Consider the following 17766-nt stretch of genomic DNA (forward strand, 5'->3'; position numbering starts at 1 on the left):
ATATATATTTTATAAGGAAAATATAATATTGGACATATGTGCAATTCCTTCAGTATAGCATCACATAACCATTCTCCCCATTAGTCATTATCTGCCCATCCCAGCTAAAATGAGTCCAGGTAGGATGGAGGGCGGAAGAAAGATTCACATGGGGGCTGTTGCGATTTAGAAGTACTGACTATGGTGGTCATCCAGGACTGTGCCTTTTAGGAAAACATGAGAAAGTTTAGAAAAAAAAACAGACCCAAGACACTATGTGTACTAACATAGAAAAATGTAAGTCCTTCAGGTAAATGCCAAATAATTGAATCCTTAATTTTGCTATTTTGAAGGAGAGAATTTCTGAGTGAATTCTGCACACTGATATCTGAATGGCTTAGCTCTAAGCTCCAGGCCTCTATTTTGTCTTCTCTGGCAAGCCATCCATCTTCTACAAATTTATCTATGCTCTTGAGTCCCAATGTGGGGTGGTGATTCTATATATGCTGATTATTGATCACTCATTGATCTAGACCGTGTCCAAACTGTCCTACGTGGTTAAACCCCTGCACCCCTTCACTGAGTATATTTTCCGAGTGGTGTGGATCTTCACAGCACAGCTGCAGCTCTTCTCTCCTCCAAGTCCCAGTTACAGGACTCATCCTCATGGAGGTATGTTGTGCACACATTGCTTATGAAAAGACATAATTCCAAAGCTTTGATTTAGTTTTTATCTTAAACAATGAAACAAATCTATTCCTTCCTATTAATTGATCCATTCAACAATTGGGTACATAAGTATGTGCCAGGTGGTATTCTAGGTACTCACAATATGTTTATTATCAAAACACACAATGACGCCTGCTCTTGTGGAGCTCACTTTTTTTTTTTTTTTTTTTGAGACAGAGTCTTGCTCTGTTGCCAAGGCTGGAATACAGTGCTGTGATCTTGGCTCACTGCAACCTCAACTTCTGGGTTCAAGTGATTTTCCTGCCTCAGTCTCCCAAGTAGCTGGGACTCAGGCATGCACCACCATGCCTGGCTAATGTTTTATATTTTTAGTAGAAACAGCGTTTCGCCATGCTGGCCAGGCTGGTCTCGTACTCCTGACCTCAAGTGATCTGACTGCCTTGGCCTCCCAAAGTGCTAGGATTACAGGTGTCAGCCACCTCACCCAGCTGGAGCTCACATTTTGGTGGAAGAGAAATATTTTCAATAAACATAAGAAATAAAAAAAGTATGTGTAAGTGGGATGGTGCTATGTACTATAGCAAGAAGAATATTTTGAGCAGATTTGTCCTTTAGGGGACTGGAAATGAAGAGTGAGAAGGGAAGGAGAGGCCAGTGGCAGTATGAAATAAGGTGGCCAGAATGAGCCTCAGTGAGATGGCGGGGTAAAGTTTGAGCAAAGACTAAAAGGAGGCAGGGAAGTCAGCCAGGAAGCTATCTCAGATAGAGAGTTCCAGGCAGAGGGCCAGCCCATGTGGAGGACCTAAGGCAAGATCATCCTTGGCCTGATCAAGGAGCAGGTAGGAGGCCCATGTGGCTGAACCAGTGTGAAGGAGGCAGAGGAGTAACAGCTAAGATCAGAGAGGTGGTGGGGGCCAGATCCCAGTCTACCTCAGGGACCTTGGTAAGGACTGTGGCTTTTATTCTGGAAGGAGAGTCATTGCAAGGTTTTGAGGAAAAGAGTGGCACGATCTAATGAGACCTGCCTTATACATTAAAAGGATTACTGGCTGCTGTATGGAGAATGAACTCTGGGGTGTGGGAGGAAGCAAGAAGAACTGGTAGGAAGCCTAGCAGTGACCCACGTGAGAGGCCCAGGGTGGAAGTGGTGTGTATAGATATGTTTAGATTCTATTTTTATTTCTTGGTATAATTTTAGTCTTTTATTGCCTAGGTTATAAACTTCTTTGGCTGTAGAAAAAATAACATTTGTAAAAAATTCACTTCCTTTTTTTTTTTTACTGGAAAGGTGGTTATTTTTTGTATTATATTTTTAATATAGTTGAAAAGAAGATTGGACACTTTTTTCATTCATTCAAGTATTAATCAAGGACCAATATATACCAGACATTGTTCTAGGAACCAAAGATGACAAAATCCTAACACTTATGGGGCTTGCATTCCAGCTAGGGAAGCTAGTTAGATAAGTAATTAAGTAAAAGTATTTGTTAGGTCATGAGAAAACCCAATGAATAGCACCCTTCTTCTTACTCTGAGTTCTGGACCAATGGAAGGTAAAACAAAAATGGCCGGAAGATGGCTGCGCAAGTATCAATATTACTTCTGATAAAGACTAAATTGGATGATGATAGACTTTAAAACAACCCACTTAAGAGAAGTTTTGAGTCTGCTGAGCAGACATGGCTGCTTCTTCCTGAGTTTGTTAGACAGGGAAGGATAAGGAGACCAAATTACTTCTCTCAAGACCTCTGAATCATCACCTCCACCCTATAGAGAACCAAGGCCCCTGCCACCAAGCAGGTATTTATACTTCTCTAAGGGGCAGAGCGAGGTAGGGTAAGAAGCAGAAATAGTTATACAAAATTCATGGGTTGATATAACATGAGGAAAGAGGAAGCATCTCACCAAACATTACAGTGTAATTTCACATAGAAGTGAGTGCTAAGAATAAAAGTAAAATATGCTAATAATAGAGAATACCTGGGGAGGGAACATGGGCTGGTTGGGGAAGAGCTGCTTTGAATGATGTGAGACAAAAAGACATGCAAATATCCAAGGATGCATTTTCCAGGAAGAGGGATGAGCAAGGACAGAGAGCCTGCAGCGGCAATAAGCTGGGTGTATTGAGGTATGGCCTTGAGTGGCTGGGGCACCATGAGTCTGGTGGAAAGTAGAAGGTGGGATGTGACAGGTAGCCACAGGCTTGGTCATGTGGGGCAATACTGACCCTGATAAGGAGTACAGATTTTATTCTAAGTGTGACAGAATGTCTTTGGAGAGTTCTAAGCAAAGGAAAGACTGGTTCAAGTTTTAAAACTTTCAATCTGGCTGTTGCATGGAGAACAGACAGGGAGGGTGGAAGGAGGGCCAGGGAAGCCGGGGAGCTGTTAGGAGGCCAAGTAAGTCAGGCCTGATTTGGTGATGGCTCTGTCAAGGATGACCATGGGAAAAGGGGGAAAGGTTTGTCATATATTTTGAAGATTGAGCTGTTGGGGTTGCTGAATGGATTTGGTCAGGAAGATGGGAAAATCAAACTTGCTAACTTAGGCTTTCGGTCTGAATACCTGAGTGTCATCATTTACTAAGACAGGAACAAGGGTAAAGGAGGAGTGGCTTTCCTAGAGAAAATCAACAGTTCTGTTCCAGCCAAGTAAAATTTGGATGTCTGTTGGATATCCAAGTGGAACTGCTGAGGAAGCAATTAAATGAATGGATATGGACCTCAGGAGGTAGGTCGAAGGTATCTACACCACCAGTTTAGGAGTTATCAACATAGAGATGTGATTCAAGCCATAGGCCTGGAGGCAACATGCTAAAAGTGAATGTGTTTGAAAAAAGGAGAAGATCAAGGTGTCAGCCTGGGGTCCCCCAATATTTGGTTGCTGGGAAGAAGAGGAGGGACAGCAAAGGACACTGAGAAGGAGATATTCGGGAGCTTGTGGTGTCTCAAAGCCAAGTGATGAAAGTGTTTCAAAAACGAAGGTGATTGAGTATGACACAGTGACATTATCTCTGGAAAGCAACAAAAAGCTTTTTGTCTGCTAGATTCCTGCTTCCCCACTTTCCCATCCTTCATACAGAATGTTGCCCTGGCAGAATATAACTTTATCTGAGCTGCTGTCCTCTGGATACTAATATATACTTAGAGCAATTCTAGCTCTACGTAAATGTTATTGTTCTCTTGTTCAAAATACATTCGTGGGCTATCTATAGATGCATGGATACTGACTTTAAAAAGCTTACTCTCATGTGGAAGAGATAAAGCCCATGCCTAACTAACTCCACAGTAAGGTAATGCTTGATTAAACACATAGAAAAGGTACTGACAAATTCCCATGGAAGTTTAGAAGAAGGAAATATTATTTCTGAAATGAAATATCAAAGAAATCTCTCTGGAGGAAGTTTCGTTTGTTGAGTTAGACATGAGGTGAGGAGAGACAAGGGCAGGTGCAGGTGTCTGTGTGACCAGGGTCATCAAGATTGGATTCTAAGGCATGGAGGGAAAACAGTCAGTATTTCATCTGCTGGAAGCATAGGATACAGGAAGAAAAACAGTCAGAATAACATTGGGAAGGCAGACTAGGTACAGATTACCAAGAATATTAAATGTCCTGGCTAAGGAGTTTGTACTTTATCTAGAACATAGTTAGGAGTTGTGAAAGGTTTTAAAGCAGAGCAGTAATTGCTTCACATGCTTCTCAAAAAGAAAATTTTGGCAACTGCAAATAGAATAGATTGAGAGAATGAAAGAGATTTGCAAGTACAGAGGAAGAGAACAGCTGGGAGATTACTATAATATTTTAAGATTTTATCAAAACTGCTTTTTAAAAACAGAATACATGTTGGGATATTCTCTGACTTATTATTTTGAAGATGTGACTTCCACACCGGGAAAAGGATTCAAGCCAGAAGCCTTAGAGGAAGGCGAATGCTGGGACAGACACTAAGGGAGAGTTGTCTGGTGCCTTCACACTCAGAGTTAGCTGAGGCAACCCAGGAAGACTTGCTTTGGGCTGGATGCCTTAACCCCCAGTTCTGGAGATGCACCTATGTGCAGAGAGCCTCAGGCTGATCTAGGCCTTGGACCTAAGCAGAGCCGAGCAGCCGATGAAGTTGGTTGGGGCATTTTCCCCCTTCCCTGATGAGTGCTCTCTCCTTGCTTGTCAGATCTCAGGGTTTGTGTGGCCACCTCTGCTGATTATTCTGACTATTCTTGCTTAGAACCTCAGATCAGACCTTGGCCTAGGACTGTGTTTGAAATTTTCCATATCAGAGTAGAATGAATTCTTCCTGTTCCAAGCAATGACACATGTTATCCAACAGTGAGGGGACATATTCTGGTGCTAGAGAAATAACCATGCAGATACAATGGCTGGGCAAAGTAAAATAATGAAAGCAACTTTTGCTGTCCGTTTCTGAGCCTTTCTCCTGGATAAGCAAGCTCACATACCCTCTGTGTCTTCTAGACCCTATGGGTGTCCTTCTTATGTATAGGTCTCATGTTTCTGATTCTTTCTCACTTTTCTAGTTACATCAAAAGTTAGAAACTTATCTGTATTATGTTAATTGCCTCATAGCCCTATTCTCTTTTAGCTATGGGAATGACATGATTTTAAACAGTGTTATTGCCTTTTTGTTTTGTTTTTTGAGACGAGGTCTCACTCTGTCACCCAGGCTGGAGTGCAGTGGCACAATCTCGGCTCACTACAACTCCTACCTCCAGGGTTCAAGTGATTCTTGTGCCTCAGCCTCCCGAGTAGCTGGGATTACAGGCGTATGCCACCATGCCCAGCTAATTTTTGTAATTTTAGTAGAGATGGGTTTTTGCCATGTAGGCCAGGCTGATCTCAAACTCCTGGCCTCAAGTGATTGGCCCACCTCGGCCTCCCAAAGTCACCTGGCCTAAATGGTGCTATTGCCTTTTAACTGGGTCCTTTCAGAAAATAATTTCTTAGCGAAGATGAATGATTGCCAGGCAGGGGATACCAGCATTTCAGGGAAGATTTTTGTTTTGTTTTGTTTTAGTGGGGGAAGACCTGGACAATCATCACATCTTGCCATGTAGGTGACATTTAACTTGCTTCAATGGTTGCAGATCACATTTGGGCATTGACCCTAATGACTTCAATTTTGACATTCTGATTCTATTATAATTCAGTGGGAGTAATTCAGTGGGAGAAATTTATTTCCTCCCTGTTTATCATGGTGATTGACTGCATGGAGCCAAAGAGTGATGCAATGACGCTTGTGTTTGCTGAAAATTAGCCTGAGAGTTGGAGAGGAATTACATTAGAGAAAGGCTGAGAGAGCAATTAAGAGGGCTTTTAAAAGTCAGTGGTGATGCAGAGCATTTGCCAAAAGTTTTCAGAGGGAGAGAAGTCTACTGAAGAGCAAAATACTTCCAATCGTGTCTTTCTATGGAAAGAGGAAATAAAAGAGTGTGGTTTCAGGGGTTTGGGTTTGAAAAGTAGATGGTGACACAGATGGAAGCTAGGCTGTCGGATCATTTGTTATCTTTTCTTTTTACACTTAAGTAGCTTCTGGGGACTGTGTGTGAATGCTCAGTCATTTCATACAGGCTCCTTTAATTCCTTTGCAAGGGCAGGGGTGCTGAAGCTCAGTCAGCCTGGATTTCCAGGACCTGAGAGCTGGGATAAGGAAAGTGTAGTCTGAGTCATTAGAGCTGATGCCAACAAAATTGAAGCTGACTGTTCAAATTCCAGCTTATCTGAACCCACATCTCCAGCTGGAACCAGAAAGGCTACCCCAAGTGAGTGAAAAGGCCCCAGACGGACTTTTTTTTAACTCATGTCAATCATTGACTCCAGTTTTGGTCAGATTCACTTCTTTTTCCTAAACTGGTTCCATCCATCCCATGTTTCAACTCATTTAAGTCTCTAGAGATTCCTGATGACTTTTTTTTAAAGAACTGTTATTGTATTTGTATATTACTATATTTAATTTTATTTCATTAATTAGAAATGAGGAAAGTAACATTTGAAAGAGCCTCTTGAGAAAGGAGCTAACTGGTTTAGACATCTTACCACCTTTCCTCTGTCACATATTTCGAATATTAATAAAATTATATTTCCATTAATTTTTTTTAAAAACAAGACTTTTTAAAATCTAATTTTTAAAACATCACACTTGCACATTTTTCTGTTCACTTTGTCACCATTGTCTCTTCCAGTTCCTGAAACTGCACCTTTGATTGGGAATATTGAGAGCTCAAGTCCCGACACTGTGGAAGTCAGCTGGGATCCACCTCAATTCCCAGGTGGACCTATTTTGGGTTATAACTTAAGGCTGATCAGCAAACATCAAAAATTAGATGCAGGGACACAGAGAACCAGTTTCCAGTTTTACTCCACGTTACCAAATACTATCTACAGGTAAGAATTAAGTGATGCAGAGGAAAATGTAACCAGCATGGCTGCAGGCATGATAATTATTTAAGAAATATGTCTATCAAATAGTTTAAATGTACTTTGAGAAGTGCCACTGACTCCATGGTGTTGGACTGAAGTCATTGTGGTTTTCCTCAAGCTTATATGCTTATTAGATTATAGCATCCTAAGCAAAAACTTCTCAAGTGTTTCTATTATATTTAGAGCATACTTATAAATATGGGCTAATAAAGACATCATAAACACCATGAATGTAAAATTTTCATTGAATCCAGTATGAAAAAAGTAAGGAGGTGGAGTTCTATTTAGGTATTTTTGTTAACCACCAGGGGAATTATTTTATTATTGTTAGCTATTCTAGCATTTACTAAGGCCTCTTTAAATTTGGAGGAGAATGGGGGTCGTGCAGATAGCAGAGTTCAGCGTTTGACCTCCATGACCCTGAACTGTTCTAGGGGAATGCAAACAAGGATGTGATTGATGGTCATTTTAGTGCTGAGCAGTGGCACCACGTAACTAGACCCATGCATTGCCACATCATCCTTTAAATAGAAATGTTATTGCTCCTTCTATTTTTGTCTCATGTTCACACCATGCCATGTGAAACACATCTCTCCAAATTGTTTTTGGAATAGGTTTTCTATTGCAGCAGTAAATGAAGTTGGTGAGGGTCCAGAAGCAGAATCTAGTATTACCACTTCATCTTCAGCAGGTATGGCTCAGGCTTGCTCTTTTAGCTACACAGGAATGAGGGTGGCAAGGGTGGTTTCAGAGCCAGGTCACCTGGTAGACCTCAAGACTCACCTCTTCTGCCCAAATGAGTGTTATTTTTTGGGTACTTGATAGGTTTTCAATTTAAATGAACCTAAGTATTTAATGAATTGAAGTAAGTGGTTAGATTTAAAGTTTTAATATTAGAATTTGGGAATTAAAAATCAGAATTAAAAAGTTCAGGTTTTAATAAAACGGCTCCAAATCTTTGGTTTTAGTTGAAATTACTAGTGTTTGTGACTCACATTTACTCACTTAGGGGATACATATAACTTTTCTGCCCTAATCCCTATTTTAGATTATTTATAATTATTTAATATATATCAGACATCATTTTTCCAGTATCTTTGTTTTTAAGTATGTCTGGACTTTAATATTTATCTTTTACTATATGAGTATTCAATCTGCCAAAGTATCTTTTGTTATCATTTTGTAAGCATTCTTTTTTTTTTTTTTTTTGGCTTTGGTGTTTTAATGATTACCTCAAAAGACTGAATACTTACTGTATGATGTATGTGTGAGCAAAATAATAAATGAAAATGCTTTCTAAGAAGTACTGGAAATTTGGGGAAAAACTAATAAAAGATTTTTAAGAACATGCAAAGGTTCAGAATTCTAGGAGTCTGTTTTCTATTTTTACTAGAACCCTATTTGCTGACTTGTCTGCCCCTTACTCTAATCTGTACGTGCCTGTGCCAAAGGATATTGAATGTCATCTATCATCAGCCTTTGGTTTTTTTAGCTGTTCCTAGACTCTAGGAAGGGAGAGGTATTTTTATTATGTCAGAAGAACATCCAAAGGATGAGTTAAATATAAAGCAGAGTTGAGGTTGTTGTTACTGTGATTATTGCATAACATTCACCAAATACCCTAAAAATGTTCACCCACACACCCTGCATCAGTCTCCACTTGAACAGTACATCAAGCAGAGTTCTGCAGCCTTCAAACGCCATTCCTCTAAGGACCTTTCTTCTATCCCAAAGGGAAAGATACTGAAGATAATACAGAGATAACCAGTGTCTGTTTATATGTGTGTGTTATGCGTAACCCACTCTGGCCTGGGGTGGACCACCTCCACCGAGCCAATTCTCATGGCTGAAAATAATGAGCTGAGCTGGGGCAAGACTGTTGAGAACAGTGATACATCATGTGATGTCATGTCTGGGTTATTTAGGGGCATATAAACATAAATCCTACTTGATTGTTACTGTACTTCCCACCTCCAATCATAAAATAATGTGGATTATACCATAGATGCAATTCCCCAGTGTCCTTAGAGAAAATTTGACCAGCCTCTTTCAAGCACTAGTCCCCTTGCTTTGAAGGGTAATATTGATCTTTTTTGTGTGTGTTGGTGTACTTGTGGTTGGTCTGTCTGCAAATCATGTTGTTTCAGTTCAAGAAGAGGAACAGTGGCTCTTTTTATCCAGAAAAACTTCTCTAAGAAAGAGATCTTTAAAACATTTAGTAGATGAAGCACATTGCCTTCAGTTGGATGCTATATACCATAATATTACAGGTCAGTATGATAGCGAGAAATGATTCCTCAGTGTGCAAAAAAAGATTCTAAAAGAAGTATTTCTAGAATAAAAGACAATTTTTGAATATTTCTAGAACATATCCTCTTAATATCCTACTATATTAGAAGAAATTAGAAGAATATTTTCTTTTAAAATAAAAGACTTCTATTTTAATTTATTAAACATTAAATAAATAAATTCTCATTCATATAAGTTTTTTGTCCTGGTTGTTATATAATAATGTATGTGCACTTGCGTCGCTCTTCTAGGAATATCAGTTGATGTCCACCAGCAAATCGTTTATTTCTCTGAAGGAACTTTCATCTGGGTGAAGAAGGCTACCAACATGTCTGATGTGTCTGACCTGAGAATTTTCTACAGAGGTTCAGGATTAATTTCTTCTATCTCCATAGACTGGCTTTATCAAAGAATGTATTTCATCATGGATGAACTGGTTAGTCTGAGAACTTAAAGAGGAATGGTGTTAGGTAGTGCTACTGATATGCACATCTTGGTATATTTAATACTAAATACAATTCTCTTATTCGATAAATTCTCGAGTATTTACTATGCTTTATATACTAGGTTATCAATGAATCATAGATCTGGCCTATAGGAGGGTATAGACTTTACCTAGTCCTAGTTCTCACATAGCCTTAAATCACCTTTATTCATAATTTTTTACAGTCATGAGTTTACCCTAAAGATAATTTATCTTCCATAAGATAGTGGTGGTACCTGTGTTATCATTAGGTAATACTGCCAGTCATGATAAAAGTCAGCTGCAAACATTTAAAATTATATCATAACCAGAGGGAAATTTAGTAGTTCTCCACAAATACAGTAGTACTGAAATTTTTGGAAGACAGTTTTTTTTTTTTTTAGTTGCATAAGGATTATTTTGAGCTGATGAAGACACACATTATTGACATGTTTCAAATTCTACTTCTTTGGAAGGTACAGGCACATCACAATAAGCAACAGCCATTGCTATGGTTAGAAGCCCATAAACTTAAATATAGCTTAAATGTTAAAAATAGTCGAATGCCTCTACAAGCCAGGGAATAGGCATTTGTATTGCATTGATGTCAATAATGTATAAGCTCATTAGGATATAGGATATAAAACTGCCGTTTAAGGGCTTTTTTGTTTGTTTGTCTTGGACAGTGCTCGGTGCCTAGTACAATTCCAAGCACAGAACAGATCCTCGGGGATACTTGTTGGCTGAATTGAATGCTATATAGACAGACGCTAAGCCTACCGGTATTTTTTTTATGTTTTAGGTATGTGTCTGTGATTTAAAGAACTGCTCAAACATTGAGGAAATTACTCCACCTTCTATTAGTGCACCTCAAAAAATTGTGGCTGATTCATACAATGGGTAAGTGTTAGCCTTGTAAAAATGAATTCTCTTCCATTGGCAATAAATAGTTTTTGAGAAACTTGCTTGCTAATGAAACATTGTAGTACCAGATGAGCCTATCTATGCATCTTATTTTAGGTAAATTTAATTACATCCAGGCAAAGTTTTCATTTGGTAGAGCCAGGAGGAAATTTTTTTTCAAACATAAATCAACTCCTCTAAAGTAATTCCTTTTTCCTTCATGGCCAAATATGGGCACATGGGAAAGACTTATCTGGGAGTCAGGGACCTGGGTTCTAGTCCTGGATTTGCCACTTCTTTACGGTGGAACTCAGAGTCTCATTGCCCCCCTCAATACTACCTGTGAGAAGCCCCTTTATTGCACCTGTTCCTTTTGCTAAGCCATTCAGCTTTAGTTCATTCCTCTGGCCTGGTTATCACATCTATCAAGAGTCTCCTTAATAAGAAAGCTACTAGTATCCACTTTAGGAGACGGGAACTGATAACTCTGCCTCCTACCCACAAATGAAATGGACACATTGTACTGCAGTGCTGTTAAATTGCAGTAGTACCTCAAGCAAGTAACATTATGTCTGTGACCATTGGTTTATCAATCCATACAGAGAAGGTAATAATACTTACCCAGTTGGGTTATTTTGAGGACAAAATGAGATATTCATTGTGAATATATTTTGTGAACTCCAAATGTATATGAATATGAAGGATAAATACATAGAAAGTTATTTTGGGGTTATTATTTCTCAGATACTACCAGATAATAACAGATTAGTAACCAATAGGCAAAGCCCATATTTGTAAGTTTAAACTTTTTTCATTCCTATAGGAATAAAGTTGCTTTCATTTTGAATGAAAAAAATATAGCTCATAACATGTTTTTCACAAATGAAGCCTTCTTAAAAAAAAGATTGTTCATTATTGATTTTAAAATCAAGCTTTTTATTCCTATTCATTCACAATTTACTAAGGATTTATTTTAACTTCTTGGGTTTAAGTGAATTACTGAATTATGGGATATTTCAAAACACTTTGTGATGTAGGACAAGGATCCTCTGGATCTTATTGTTTTCATTTGTAAAGGTCTGCGGTCCTATGAAATGTAACTTTGTTATTGACACTTACACAAAATGACTCATTCTGATGATAATGAATTTCACCCACTAATCAATCATTCAAATGAGATCAGTGAGGTCCTCAGTGGCTCTTTTTTTCCATTAGGATAAAATGGGTTTGTGCTTATATTTTGCAATGTGACTAGAAATGATAATGATAATTAGTATTTATACTTAATGTGTGTTTCTAAGTGTATTATGTCCAATAATTCATTTAATTTGTATTCAACCCTATGAAATAAGTACTTTTATTATCCTAGTTTTTTAGATAAGGAAAGGGAAACACAGGTTGATTCAGTAATTGTACAAGATGATAGAGCTGTTTTGCGATGGAACCAGTGGAAAAAGTGGAACCAGACAGGCCCTGGAACAAGAAGTTTTGCTCCAGGACTTCTTGCTCCACGGCTTGTCTTCTAACCATCTCTCCATACCATGATAGGAGAGTTTCTGTAAAAATCAGCATGTACCTTTTAGCAATAGTTTGTGTACAGTGGTCCTAACAGACAGCAAATGTGTGAAACAGTGTATTGTCCTGGTATCAGAAATATTTTTCCCTATGCTGTTCTTTTTGCACTGCTGAATTATCTCCTCATTGAGGTCAGACTTACTGTAAACCTCTGCTCTTCTTCCTACCACCACTTCTCCATCTTCTTCCACCCCGGCTTCTCCTCCTCACTCTGCCCTCCTCCTCCCATGCACCAAATCTCTTCACCTTCTATTTTTCTTTTTCTTCCTCCCTGCTTTAATATAATAATTGTAATCTTTACCACAGATATTTTTCCTTTCATCTACTCTGAAATTTCTCCAAATTCCATTAACAATTTTGAATTTGGGAAACAAAAGCAGAAAATTAAGAGCCAAGCTGTTTTTGCTTTTTGCCTGCTACAATCCTTCCTCAGAGAAAAGAATAACTTCTTATCTCAAAATGGAACTTATATCTCGACATTATTCTAGCATAGGAGTTGATAAAGATTTGGAATAGACGTCAAGGGAAATTAGAGCAGAACTAAACAAGGACAAGGAAAATGATTGGGCAGTTGTGATGAGAGGTTGGAATGCTGCCAGTCCTTGGGGTTGGGATAAGAAGAATTTATCAAAGTATACTTCTGTTAGCACCTGTCTCCATAATCATGAATTGTAAATTAGCTACATTCATATTAATGGTTTTGTATTTTGGTTAAAACATTATTTACATATTTCATTGTCAATGAAATATTTTGGTGGTATGTTTGCTTTTTCATTATTAAAATAACCTGCCTCATTACTGTGAGGTTTGACTTTAAACTAGATGTGTTTCTCTCATTCTTTCATTGGCTTCTTTCTCCTGATTGCTGGGTGGTCCTACTTCAGTCTTGTGTGGGGTATTTCTTTGTGGTTTATAAAATGGTAGCTCTATTGCCTGAATCAATTGGAGATTAAAAAAAATTAGTCCGCTGCAAATGCAAAGTAGTCATGCTAGATAGTTACGGCAAAATGATAACTATGCAACTAAAAATGGCTTAAATGTTTTTGCTTTCTTCCATTTATCACTCAGAATGCATGAGAAAAATTTACTGATAAAATTAGACTTAAGGATGTGTGTTTTTTTGGAGGAAGGTATTTTATAGTAAATACCATATTTAGCCATGTGACTTCTATATAGTATGTTTTCCTTTAAAAATTTGAAAGACTGGCTGGGCGCGGTGGCTCACGCCTGTAATCCCAGCCCTTTGGGAGGCCGAGGCGGGTGGATCACGAGGTCAAGAGATCGAGACCATCCTGGTCAACATGGTGAAACCCCGTCTCTACTAAAAATACAAAAAATTAGCTGGGCATGGTGGTGCGTGCCTGTAATCCCAGCTACTCGGGAGGCTGAGGCAGGAGAATTGCCTGAACCCAGAAGGCGGAGGTTGCGGTGAGCCGAGATCGCGCCATTGCACTCCAACCTGGGTAACAAGAGCGAAACTCCGTCTCAAAAAAAAAAAAAAAAGTTTGAAAGACTATTCCTGGCCGGACATGGTGGCTCATGCCTGTAATCTCAGCACTTTGGGAAGCCAAGGTGGGGAGATCACTTGAGCCCAGGAATTCAGGACTAGCCTGGGCAATATGGTGACACCCTGTCTCCGCAAAAAATACAAAAATTAGCCCAGTGTAGTGGCACGCCTGTGGTCCCAGCTACTTGGGAGACTGAGGTGTGGGAGGATCACTTGAACCCAGAAGGTTGAGGCTGTAGTGAGCTGTGATTGCATCACTGCACTCCAGCCTGGGTGACAGAGTAAGACAGTGTCTCAAAAAAAAGAGACCCTTTCTGTTTTTGAATTTTTGAATTCCTTAAAACAAGAACAGAAGGCCAAACACTGTATGTTCTCACTCATAGGTGGGTTTTGAACAATGAGAACACGTGGACTCAGGGAGAGGAGCATCACACACTGAGGGCAGTTGGGTGGGTAGGGGAGAGACAGCGGTGGGTGGGGAGGAAGGGAGGAAGGGAAGGGTGGGGAGGGATAACATTGGGAGAAATGCCAGATATAGTACGCACCTAAAGTAAAATAAATAAATTTTAAAAAAAGTCACTTATAATAATTAAGAGACTACGCATTAGAAGTGGGGCTGAAATTTTTTAATGTTCCAACTTGTAACAAACAAATAGAGTATATCTTAGGTAATTACATTTTTGCATCTTGGACATTCCCATACTTAGCAACATCAGAGATACATAGTTCTGATTGTGCAACAGAATAAAGCAATTAACTGAGGAGGTTACTCATCCACCTTTGCATTGAATCTCATGAGGTTTCTTTTGTTCCTATGTCAGGTATGTCTTTTACCTTCTGAGAGATGGCATTTATAGAGTAGACCTTCCAGTGCCATCTGGCCAGTGTGCAGAAGCTGTGCGTATTGTGGAGAGTTGCATGTTAAAGGACTTTGCAATCAAGCCACAGTCCAAGCAAATCATTTACTTCAATGACACTGCCCAAGTCTTCATGTCAACATTTCTAGATGGCTCTGCTTCCCATATCATCCTACCTCACATCCCAGTTGCTGATGTGAAAAGCTTTGCTTGTGAAAACAATGACTTCCTTGTCACAAATGGCAAGGTCATTTTCCAACAGGATGCTTTGTCTTTTAATGAGTTCATCGTGGGATGTGACCTGAGTCACATAGAAGAATTTGGGTTTGGTAACTTGGTCATCTTTGGCTCGTCCTCCCAGCCACACCCTCTGCCAGGCCGCCCACAGGAGCTTTCAGTGCTGTTTGGCTCTCACCAGGCTCTTGTTCAATGGAAACCTCCTGCCCTTGCCATAGGAGCCAGTGAGTGCTCTGTCCCCAGGGTGGTTACTGGCCTTGCTGGAATAAGAGGAAGGCTTGAACTGCTTGGTGTTATGATTCAATTTTGAGAGCCCTAGTGGTTATTCAGTCTTCAACCAGAAGCAGCTACTTGGCTTAAAAAAAAGTTTATACATTTGTTCTGCATTTATTAGTTTTACATTATGAGAGTATCTATATTTTCCAAGTATATCCCAATAGGATAATTTGAACATTTATTGAGTGTTTGCTAAGAACCAGGCATTGACATTCTAGTCAGGACAAATAGCCAGGGAGATAGAATGCTTGGGTTGAGATTTTTTGTGCCATTGAAAGCTTGCATGAATTTGAGCAATTCCCTAAAACTCTCTGGACTCGAATCTCCATCTCTAGAGAGAGGTAGTGTGTGTGGTGGGTAAGCAGGTGGGCTGTGGAGTCAGCCTGGATAGATTCAAACGCTTGTCTTGCCATTTGTTAACAGAATGACCCTGGGCAAGTAAACCAATCTGTGCCTCAGTTTCCACAACTGGAAAAGGGGAATATTTATTATCTTTTAATGGAACTGTCACACAGATAAAATTAAAATACATAAGTAGAACCCTTAGAATAGTATCTTGCACAAAGGTCAGCAAACTTTTTCTGTAAAGGAAAGGCCAGATAGTAAATATTTTTCTTTACTTTGTGGATCAGATGGTCCCTGTCATAGCTACTCAACTCTGCCATTATAGTGTGAAGACAGCCTTAGATAACATGTAAAGGAATAACTGCAGCTGTGTTCCGGTACAACTTTATTTACAGAAACAGTGGGCCAGGTTTGGCCTGTGAGTGGAGTTTGCCAACCTCTGGTCCCCTAGATAATAGTAAGTATTTAGCAAACATTGGCTGTTTTTTGCTTTAGAACAAAGTTAATTATGTATGTTTGCTGCATATCTCAAAGATGACTGAGAATGAATAGGTGATTTTTTTTATTGATTGCGCTTCTTGGAGGAAGGTACTATACAAACAGTAGTAATTACCTTAGAGATTCATCTTAAGAATTTTTTATTAAGAACCTGATTATATCGGTTATTGTTGTAGAGAACCCTTCTGACAATTATATGCAGCAAGCGTGTAGCTTTAACTGAAGGACAGTCCTATTTGTTGGGAATGCTGTCTTCTTCAACGCAGCAAAATGAGCGGCACAAGGAATGAACACTGTCCCAGCCTCATCAACAAACCATCCCTGGTCATCATCAGGGTAGCAGATATTACAGCTCAATTGCTGTCCCATTTGAGATGAGGCTGTAGGTGAATTTATTGAGAATCCTTGGTTTGCCCTTACAGATGTCATCCTGACCAGTGATATTGTTGAACTCTTTGAATTAGGCCCTTCTGCCTGGCAGAACTGGACCTATGAGGTGAAAGTATCCACCCCAGACCCTCCTGAAGTCACTCATATTTTCTTGAACGTAAGTGGAACCATGCTGAATATACCTGAACTGCAGAGTGCTACAAAATACAAGGTTTCCGTGAGAGCGAATTCTCCAAAGGGGCCAGGCCCCTGGTCAGAGCCTTCAGTGGGTACTACCCTGGTGCCAGGTGAGAAAATGTTCTGGATTTAGGGAGTGACTCTCACAAAAAGAGACATAGCTGAGTGTCCTTTAAATTTCCTTGCCTTGGGTGTAAAGGAATTAGAATGAGGGTGTATTGACCTCTTGAGTATGTGTTTGAGTAAACACATATTGAGTACGTATTTATTTTCTGAGATTAGGAAAGCAAATAAAGCATTGTGTGATATTTAATTAGTGTTTATAACCTACCACTTTAAACTTTCCAAGATATTTTTAGGAAATACAATAATTGATTCTTTATGGGTTTCTTTTTTCTCATGGTTTATTAAGCAGTGGCGTTCCTGAACTCTGAAGGTCTTGCTGAGAGAAGTTGAGGGACTGTGAATTATGTTGAATTCCATCCTCTTGGCTGAAAAGGAATGGAAAGATGACTATACCATTTATGCTGCTATTGCTATCACAATTGTTTCTGGGTGCTCTGAGTGAGACCATGACAAACAGTAGTCAAAGCCACTTCAAAAAAAAAAATTCTGCAATGATCAAGACACTGTCATAGAGGCAATCTCACCATGCGTTTTTCTTCAAGTTTCAAAAATTTATGTGAAAATCAGAAAGTGTGTTTAATGGGATCATTCTTGTTGCACAGATCCTTTTATACAATTACTCATGTCCTTTTATAGAACTTTTCAAAGTGTTGATATTCTTTTACTTTATAAAGAAAATCTTAAGATATAAGATGTAGATATAAGTATGTAAGCTATCTTTAAAGAGTTTGCTTTCCGTGATGTTTCTTTTAATTTCTTTCTTACCTGACAGCTACTGAGCCACCATTTATCATGGCTGTGAAAGAAGATGGGCTTTGGAGTAAACCATTAAATAGCTTTGGCCCAGGAGAGTTCTTATCTTCTGATATAGTAAATGTAACAGGTAAACACCAAGTCCTCTGTTCACTTGGATGACAGATTTCTACTCTTAAGACTTCCTACGTCATTCAATAAAGCAAAAGAATAGGGTATTTTGGTATTGGGTCAATAGTGAAAGGAAAAACTATTGATTGAACTCTACTGCCA

The 17766-nt window shown here is 39.1% G+C and overlaps 1 protein-coding gene across 1 annotated transcript in view; it reads left to right on the forward strand.

Moving 5' to 3' along the window:
* ROS1 (ROS proto-oncogene 1, receptor tyrosine kinase) overlaps positions 1-17766 on the forward strand; it is a 132930-nt gene that overhangs the window by 22236 nt on the left and 92928 nt on the right. Inside the window, exons 7-15 of the mRNA XM_064360761.1 lie at positions 513-651; positions 6860-7061; positions 7712-7788; positions 9245-9367; positions 9638-9822; positions 10652-10749; positions 14656-15152; positions 16512-16724; positions 17513-17623. Of these exons, the coding sequence (XP_064216831.1) occupies positions 513-651; positions 6860-7061; positions 7712-7788; positions 9245-9367; positions 9638-9822; positions 10652-10749; positions 14656-15152; positions 16512-16724; positions 17513-17623 (1645 nt within the window). The remainder of the gene's footprint in view (positions 1-512; positions 652-6859; positions 7062-7711; positions 7789-9244; positions 9368-9637; positions 9823-10651; positions 10750-14655; positions 15153-16511; positions 16725-17512; positions 17624-17766) is intronic.

Source organism: Aotus nancymaae, unplaced genomic scaffold (assembly GCF_030222135.1).
Source record: "Aotus nancymaae isolate 86718 unplaced genomic scaffold, 86718_ANA_hifiasm-v0.15.2.pri h1tg000040l, whole genome shotgun sequence".
NCBI classification, from domain to species: domain Eukaryota; kingdom Metazoa; phylum Chordata; class Mammalia; order Primates; family Aotidae; genus Aotus; species Aotus nancymaae.